Source organism: Nicotiana tabacum, chromosome 4, assembly GCF_000715075.1.
Source record: "Nicotiana tabacum cultivar K326 chromosome 4, ASM71507v2, whole genome shotgun sequence".
In the NCBI taxonomy this organism is placed as follows: domain Eukaryota; kingdom Viridiplantae; phylum Streptophyta; class Magnoliopsida; order Solanales; family Solanaceae; genus Nicotiana; species Nicotiana tabacum.
Window position 1 is genome coordinate 141,489,896 of NC_134083.1, and position 9,177 is coordinate 141,499,072.

General features: G+C 40.8%; 1 protein-coding gene across 1 annotated transcript; it reads left to right on the top strand.

Moving 5' to 3' along the window:
• The first annotated feature begins 7,410 nt into the window (after positions 1-7,410).
• On the top strand, positions 7,411-8,626 carry LOC107803511 (NAC domain containing protein 52-like). Its single transcript, XM_016627252.2, has one exon. The coding sequence runs from the start codon at positions 7,479-7,481 to the stop codon at positions 8,331-8,333; it is 855 nt and encodes a 284-aa protein (XP_016482738.2). The 5' UTR covers positions 7,411-7,478; the 3' UTR covers positions 8,334-8,626.
• Positions 8,627-9,177: the final 551 nt, after the last annotated feature.

Sequence of the window (9,177 nt, forward strand, 5' to 3'; positions counted from 1 at the left end):
GGGAGAAACGAACTCGAGACTAAATACCGGAAGGAACTTTATCCTTCAATGACGAGGATGTGGAAGGGATCGTGCAACCCCACAATGATGCACTGGTACTATCTGTACTCGTAAATAAAATTCAGCTTAAACGTGTGTTAATTGATCGAGGTAGCTCAACCAACATCATTCTATCAAGGGTCGTGGAGCAGCTCGGTCTACAAGACCAAATCGTACATGCAGTCCGAGTTCTAAATGGGTTTAACATGGCATGTGAGACAACTAAGGGCGAAATAACGTTTCCAGTAAACACCGATGGGACCATCCAGGAGACTAAATTTTATGCTATCAAAGGAGACATGAGGTACACTGCTTTATTTGGAAGGCCATGGATCCAGAACATGAGGGCAGTTCCCTCGACACTGCACCAGGCATTGAAATTCCCAACACCTGACGGAGTCAAAATAGTCTATGGTGAATAACCGACTGCAAAGGAAATGTTCGCGGTCGAGGAGGTGATACCGGCATCTACAATTTCAACACCGAAGGATCCAAATCAGATGGTAAAAAAATGGGGCCAAATAGCAATCATCGATACCATCCTCGACAGATTCGGACAAACAAAGGGAAACCGAGGATGATGATTATGGGGTTCCCAGATCTTTTATAGCCCCCGATGATTTCGACGCCATTAAATCGACGGTCGAAGACCTGGAATAAGTCATACTGTGAAAATGCTTGCCCGATCGAAAGGTATACCTGGGCACAGGGTTAAGCTCCAAGCTTAGGGAAACACTCATTCAATTTCTTATAACTAACAAAGATTATTTTGCTTGGTCCCACCTTGACATGATAGGGATCCCACCGGATATAACCACTTACAAGCTAAGCTTGGACCCGAAGTTTTACCCGGTCAAATAGAAGAGGAGACCCCAGTCCGAGATCAAGCATGCTTTCATCAAGGACGAGGTATCTAAACTTCTTAAAATAGGGTATATTAGAGGTTAAATACCTGGATTGGTTATCAAACGTAGTGGTAGTCCCTAAAAAGGGAATAAACTAAGAATGTATGTAGGCTACAAATATTTGAATAAGGCATGTCCCAAAGACACCTTTCCTTTACTATATGGTCAATGCTATGGCCGGACACAAGATCCTCAGTTTTCTCGATGCCTATTCCGTGTACAACCAAAAACGGATGGACCCGAGTGATCAGGAAAAAACTATCTTCATCACTAAATATGGCACATATTGTTATAACGTAATCCCGTTTGGATTAAAAAATGTCGGTGCCACATACCAATGTGTAGTAAATCGGATGTTCGAGGAACAAATAGGAAAATCAATGGAAGTTTACATTGACGACATGTTAGTTAAGTCCCTGCGAGCAGAGGACCATTTAAAACATTTGCAGAAAACCTTCAGCATACTGAAGCAATACAATATGAAGCTGAACCCGAAAAAATATGCGTTTGGAGTTAGGTCGGGTAAGTTCCTCGGATTCATGGTATCCAATCGGGAAATTGAGATCAATCCCGATAATATCAAAGCCATCAAAGAAATCACGGTTGTGGACAATGTGAAGGTCGTGCAAAGGTTAACCGGACACATAGTCGCCCTGGGGCGATTTATTTCAAGGTCATCCGACAAGAGTCACTGATTCTTCGCACTATTGAAGAAGAGAATAACTTCTCATGGACCCCGGAATGCCAACGAGCTTTGGAGGAACTCAAGAGGTACTTATCGAGCCCACCACTACTTCACACACTAAAATCAGATGAACAATTGTACTTGTACTTGGCGGTCTCGAAGATAGCGGTAAGTGGAGTCCTAGTTCGAGAAGAGCAAGATACGCAATTTCCAATTTACTATGTTAGTAGAACCTTAGGTGAGGCCGAAACTAGGCACCCTCACCTAGAAAAACTGGCGCTCGCTTTACTAAGCGCCTCTAGGAAGCTAAAACTGTACTTCCGGTGTCACCTCATATGTGTCGTAACTACTTACCCGTTGAGAAACATTGTGCATAAGCCCGAACTCTCTGACCGGTTGGCCAAATAGGCCGTAGAAATAAGTGGGTACGATATTGAATACCGACCTCGGACCGCCATCAAGTCTCAAATTTTGGCAGACTTTGTGGTCGACTTTACGCTGGCCCTAATACCCGAGGTCGAAAGAGAACTATTGGTTAACTCAGGAACTTCCTCGAGAATGTGGACCCTCTTTACGGATGGAACCTCAAATGAAAAAGGGTACGAACATGGCATCGTACTAAATCCACCAACAGATAATATAATTAGAAAATCTATTAAGACTGTGAAATTGACTAACAACGAGGCCGAATATGAGGGCATGATTGCAGGCCTTGAACTAGCCAAACGCTTGGGGGCAGAGGTGATAGAAGCCAAGTGGGACTCCCTCCTCGTGGTAAACCAAGTTAATGGGACATTCGAGGTCAGAGAAGAATGAGTGCAAAAATACTTGGATAAGTTACAAGTGACATTATATCGGTTCAAGGAATGGACTCTACAACATGTACCTCGGGATCAAAACAGCGAGGCCGATGCCCTCGCTAGCTTGGGGTCGTCGATCGAAGATGACGAGTTCAACTCAGGAGAAGTCATACAACTCATGAGATTGGTTGTGGAAGAAGGCCATGCCAAGATCAACTCAACGAGCCTAACTTGCGACTGGAGGAATAAGTACGTGGAATATCTAAGAACTAGTAAACTGCCCTGGGATCTAAAAGAATTGAGGGCCCTGCGTACAAAGGCAGCCCGATTTAGCATGTCAGAAGAAGGAACTCTGTTCAGAAGAACGTTCGATGACCCACTTGTAATTTGTCTAAGGTCGGGTGATACTCAGTACGTTTTGAGGGAAATCCACGAAGGCACATGTGGAAATCACTCGGGAGCCGAATAGTCGGTCCGAAAAATAGTCAGATACTACTGGATCGACATGGAAAAAGATGCGAAGGAGTTCGTTCGAAAATGTGATAAATGCCAAAGACACGCTTCGATGATTCATCAACCCGGGGAGATGCTGCATTCGGTTTTGTCGCCATGACCGTTCATGAAGCGGGGAATAGACATCGTTGACCCCCTCCCATAGGCACACGGTAAGGCTAAATTTATATTGTTTATGACTGATTATTTTTCTAAATGGGTGGAAGCCTAGGCGTACGAGAAGGTCAGGGAGAAGGAAGCCATTGATTTCATTTGGGACCACATCATATGACGATTCGGAATGCTGGTCGAGATTGTATGCGATAATGGGAAATAATTCGTCGGCAACAAAGTAACCAAATTCCTTGAAGACCACAATATCAAAAAGATCCTATCAACACCTTATATCCCTAATGGGAATGTACAAGCTGAATCTACTAACAAAACCATACTCTAAAACCTCAAAAAGAGGTTAACGAATGCCAAAGGAAGATGGAAGGAAGTGCTACCCGAAGTCCAATGGGCATACCATACGAGCTCGAAGTCCAGTACCGGGGCTACCCCGTTCTCTTTGGTTTATGGCGCCGAAGCTTTGATACCGATAGAGGTCGGAGAACCAAGTATCATATTCCGATATGCAGCAAAGGAATCAAATAACGAGGCTATGAGTACGAGCCTGGAACTATTAGATGAAAGGCGTGAAGTCGCCCTTGTCCGGTTGGCCGCAAAAGAATAGCGGATCGAAAGGTATTACAATAGAAGGGCCAACCTTCGACACTTCAATACCGGGGACTTGGTACTAAGAAAGGTCACACTAAACACCCAGCATCCGAACGAAGGGAAATTGGGACCGAACTGGGAAGGACAATTCCAAATTATCGAGATCACTAGAAAAGGATCCTACAAACTCGGAACAATGAACGATGAGCAACTACCGAACAACTGGAATATAACTCACTTAAAGTGATATTAATACTAAGGTGTGGCCCCGTTCTTTCTTTTATTTACATTTTAAACTAACGCTTGCAGGTAGCCAACAAGGGACAATACGAGATTTTAGGTCTAAAAGTACGCGTTGCACTTTTTTCCCTTGAACCGATTTTGTCCCAAATGAGTTTTACGACAAGGTTTTTAATGAGGCAACAAGTAAATCATGCTAACTTAGAATTGAAGGCTAGTAGCAAATCGGTACGATGATAATAACATCATTCGAGGCCTCTCTTCGATCAACCCCGAACACTGGGGGGCATTACCCTTTGATATTAACTTTAGCATGGAAAGAGACTTCAGGATTGAAGGGTCTCGATCGATAGTATTTAATGGATGGGCCAAACGGTAAAATGAACCATGCCCACATATACTGCTCGAACCCTGACACAAAGCATGTACACATGTATTACTATTATGCACAAGAATAAAGAGAAGTATCTTCCTTGAAAAACATCTTGTCCTTTAAAATTTTTCCTTTGCATTTCTTAAGGAATTACCTACTTCCGATCCCCTAAAGGTTTCGAGCCCAAGGGCCGCCTTGACCTGAGTTCGAACAATCACTCGGGGACTACCATCCGAAAACAAACTCGGATGGTCCAAGCTATTAGACCTCGGGAGTATAAGACCTATATGGCAACCCCCGAATTTCAAAGGCCACGACTGCCCCCATTCGGGGACTGTTATCTTAGGCAATCTCGGATAACTCAGGAAAGCAAGCCCATTGGGTGACACCCGAACTAAAAAGGCTACGTCCATATTAACACGGCTCGGAGACGTCCGAGATCCGTAACAAAAATAAGGCCTTCAAAATCTTTTTCATAACCAATTCTAAAGGCTACCCTCAACAGATTATAATCTAAATTGCTTACTTTGGGAGAAAGTCTTCGGTAACACCGAACTCCCAGGATGCGTTAAAATAGAATAATGTAGAGGCGAGATTAGTTCGAACCTTCAAACATAACCTAATTATTTCATACTAAGGCATTTCGATCTTTGTGAATACAAATAATAAAGCAAAGGGAAAAATCCAAAAGTTGTGAAAGGGAAAGAAAGCCTTATATATTCATATCGAAAATTCTTTTTACAAGGGCCAAATAGCCCCGATACAAAATGTTACAACGGCCAAACAACCTCAAAAAGCAAAAGACAAAAACATCCTAAGTGGCCTAGTCTTTGCCGGGGGCCGCATCATCGCCTTCGAGGTCTCCGTCACCTTCGGACTCACCTGAATCTTCAGACCCCACGAAATCTTCCTCCTCTGGGAAAACCAGCTTCCTGGCCTTGGCTTCGAATACCTTAGCATTCTCGATTTTAGCCAACAGGTCAAACCCCCGAGCATGAACTCCCTCGAGGGCCTCCCTTTGGGATTTCCACTTCATATGCTCCACCATATTTCTCACTTGGTCCTGAGCCACCTCGGCATCAGCCTTGTGCCGGGCCACCCTCTCATCAGCCTCGGCCGTGACCACGGCAACCTCAAACTTTGCCGCCTCAAGTTCCTTAGCCAAATTTTCTTGACCGTAGACCGCCGAGCTCAACTGAGTCTGGAGCTCCTCGATCGTTTTGGCCTGTACCAAGGCCTTTTCCTTTGCATCCCGGAGCTGGACCTCAGTCGAAGCCAATTATGCCCGGGCAGTGTCCTTTTTCGAGGCCAAGCGGTCCATGTTTCTTTTTCATTCTTCGTCCTCAGCTTTCACCGTGTCCACCTCCGCCTGGAATTGCTCGATCTGGTCAAGGTTTTTTTGAACCTACGGGTTCATACCGTTATTCATTGTGTCTGACTGATCGTTACTAACTTCGAATACTCTTCTTACCTTCTCGACCAGGTTGACATGCTCCTTCCGAACATCTTCAGAAGAGGTTCCAGTGTCGGTTCCTCAGTAGCAACAGATGAAATATTTTCCTCTACAGACGGTCGCGAAGCAGAGGGAGTTTCTTTTTAGGGAACAAATTTTGAGGTCTTCGCCATTTCTTTAATAGGTGAAGGAAAGAGAGGAAATTTAAAGATTAAGTTTGATGGTAAAAACAAATTCGAAGTTCACGTGAAAAGATTTCAGAATAGCCAAAGATTTAGTACTGGAAACTGTTGAAATTTCTAAGAAACAAGGGTAGAGAAGATTTGGATGTAAAAAGTTTGAATGAATGAAGAAGGGGATATTTATAGTTTCCAAATGACGGTTCAAAGCCGTAAGTGGCCGACCAGCGACTGACGAGCATTTAATGCCATGAAGATGTGACTAACGAGACCTTTCGTTCAATTTGTCGTTTCTGACGAGGAACACCGAAGAGAGATATCGGAGGTTCATATCGTTTCTCGTCGATTATTCTCCGAAAAATAAGGGGACTATCTGTATACGGTCGAAGTCAAGCTAGACTTCAACTTAGTAGATTAAGTTTGGAACATGGCGACCACAGACTGAAAATTGACCTCGAGTTTAACCAAGCTAGGACCCGATGTCGGAAAATCTGCCTTCGAAGAATATTGAGTCTGGTGTCGACCTTAGCCTCGAACGAGCTCGAGGATAACTAACAGAAGACCAAAATATCCACGAGCGGACGGATATTACGACGAGAATCTCGGCACGTATCAGTAAGGAACTGGTAATTAGTAAATCAAGAGATTTTTACCTTTTATAAAAATGTACTTAGAATAGGACTCCTCTACTATATAAAGGGGGTCTGATAATTTATTAAAAATACTGTAACACGCATCCCTAAGCAATATATCGTTATTCCTAGTTCTTATTATCTCATCATTCTGTTCCGACATCGATTAAAGTATTTTTGACTCAAAGGTGATCAACCTTCAAGGCTAAGATTGTTCAAATTGTGTGGTTTGCATTTACCTTTTCATCGTTTATTTCAATATTAATCTGATTTCTCATTTTTGTATCAAGTTAGATCACGTATCCTTAAAACCATGTATAAATTCAATTGTTATCCGATTTTGAGGGTAAACACTATTACTTAAGTTATACTCTCTTAGTGCCAAACTTAAATTAGGGGGTTCGTGATTTAATTTGACTTATTTTTTATCGCAAAAATAAAAATAATATATATATATATATATATATATATATATATATATATATATATATATATATATATATATATATAACAACAAATCAATTGTATGTGTTTACTGAATAATAAAGCAAATGAAACCATCATACCATATTTTTTTGTTTATACGAAGCTTTCATTTAGAGGTATGACTCAACTATAAATTTTATAGGATTAAAATGAGGCAGAACAACAATAAATTTAGTCATAGTTTGTTTCAGTTATCGGATTCATTATTAAATATTTGTATATATTTAATAAAATGTTTTTAATATAAATATAGAATCAAGCAAAACTAGATTTGTGTATTTTTGGCCCTTTTCCTGCAACAGAAAAAAACGTTATTAGTCACAGCTGTTTTTGGCGTGTCATACGACTCCAAAAGTGTCTATATATTAGTAGTTCAAAGGGATATTCATAAACCCATCTTGGCCTCGTGAATGCGCTCTTTCTTTTTTGTGTCATTCACGATTCAAGAAAGTGTTTTCTGTCGTTGTTCTTCAAATGCTTCAAGAAAGAACCAAACCCATGGAAAAGATTGCTCGATTTCGTCCCCCCTCTGACACTGATCTGATAATGCAACTGTTGAAATTTGTGGCTGGAAAATGCTTACCAACTGAAGGATTGATTGGCTTTGCAGATATTTACAGCAATGAGCCATGGCAATTAATTGGAGACCTGAGTTCCAAGAAAACCCATTACTTCCTCACCCAATTGAAGAAGAAGAAGCCCACTGATGCCAGATTCAACAGAACTACTGGTAATGGGACTTGGACACAGCAGAATAAAGGCAAGAAAATTCTTGATGAAGATGATAGTCTGATTATTGGGTATAAAAGAAGCTTGACTTACAAGCACAAGAAAGACTCCTCTTTGAATGGCCGCTGGTTGATGATGGAGTATTTCTTGGCTGAGTCTCTTCTTCAGAAGTTGAAATCTAAAGAAGCAAAAGAGTTTGTAATCTGTGCGATTAAGAAGAACCCCAGATCAGAAATCAGAGGAAACAGTATTGCTACTATTGTAGAGTATAAGATGTTCATTGATCGTGTCTTGCAAGAAGGGGTTCTTCTCCAAACCTCAGGACCCTCAGAACAGAGTACTATGATTTTGTCTGAGAACAGTCCTGTGATGGTGGAGAGTACCTCGTCTGATGGTGGAGAGTTCTCTATGGGACAACTAGTATCAAAAGATGGAATGTTGGTTATTGTAAACCAGACTGATTCTGATGAATTCTTTGGAATGGTGAACGTGGAAAATCAAGAACGCTATTATCAGGAAGGTGATGAGGAGGAAGTTGATTGGGATTCTATATTGGATTTTGGGGATCATGGTTTAGTGCAGAATGACTTGCTTTACTAATTCTGGAAAATTGAAGCTTGGTAGATTTTTGAAAAGGGTATTTTTATTCTTGAGTTTCTTTGAAATCCAAGATAACTTTTTTAAATTAGGGTACTTTTAACTGGGATATCTGTGAAATCTTAAGAGCATGATTCTGACATTGACTTATTGGATATTTAGATTATGTTGGTGTTAGAATAACAACCAACACATTTTTTCATCATCGATTTTGTGCAATGTAGATGATGTTGTCATTTTCTCTGTGACTCTTAGAGTCCATTCTTATTGTTTATAATGAAAAGTTCAATTATGAAAGATGCTCTTTTTTATTTTGCTTTTGCTCATTGTTTCTTTGATATGTTTGACATTTTCTCTTGATGTTCTGTTTTATGTTTTGCTGTTTAAAGAATTTTGTTGCTTCACTATTTTTCGGTTGTTGGTATAGGATCACTCTTCTTATGATCTGTAATATCAAGCTACTAAAATTAAGACAACAACAGCAAATTAGAGGAGTCGAATTAATTTAGTACCTGAACAAAAAGTTCCATTTGTAACAATGAGTGTAGGAGATTTTAAAATTAAGGAGTGAAAACAGAATGCATTGACCATTGATGTTAAGCTATGCATTTTTTGGCATCTGAAAGTAATACTTCCTCAAGTTCCCTCTCCGTTTATAACATGGAAGTCGACGGTTAGTCATTTTTGTATGTCTTGTTGGCTAAATGGCTAACTTATGGAATGTTTTCTCTTGTACACTTCATTTGTGCATTCTATTTTACCTTAAGTTGCTCCGCTGGTAGCTGTATATGCACTTTCAGCTTCTTTGACTCTTCCCTAATACTCTTCTCAGCAACAATTTTATAAG

Bases quoted from the DNA above. Each gene is read 5' to 3' on its own strand.
- LOC107803511 (XM_016627252.2), top strand. From the start codon at position 7,479: ATGCTTCAAGAAAGAACCAAACCCATGGAAAAGATTGCTCGATTTCGT.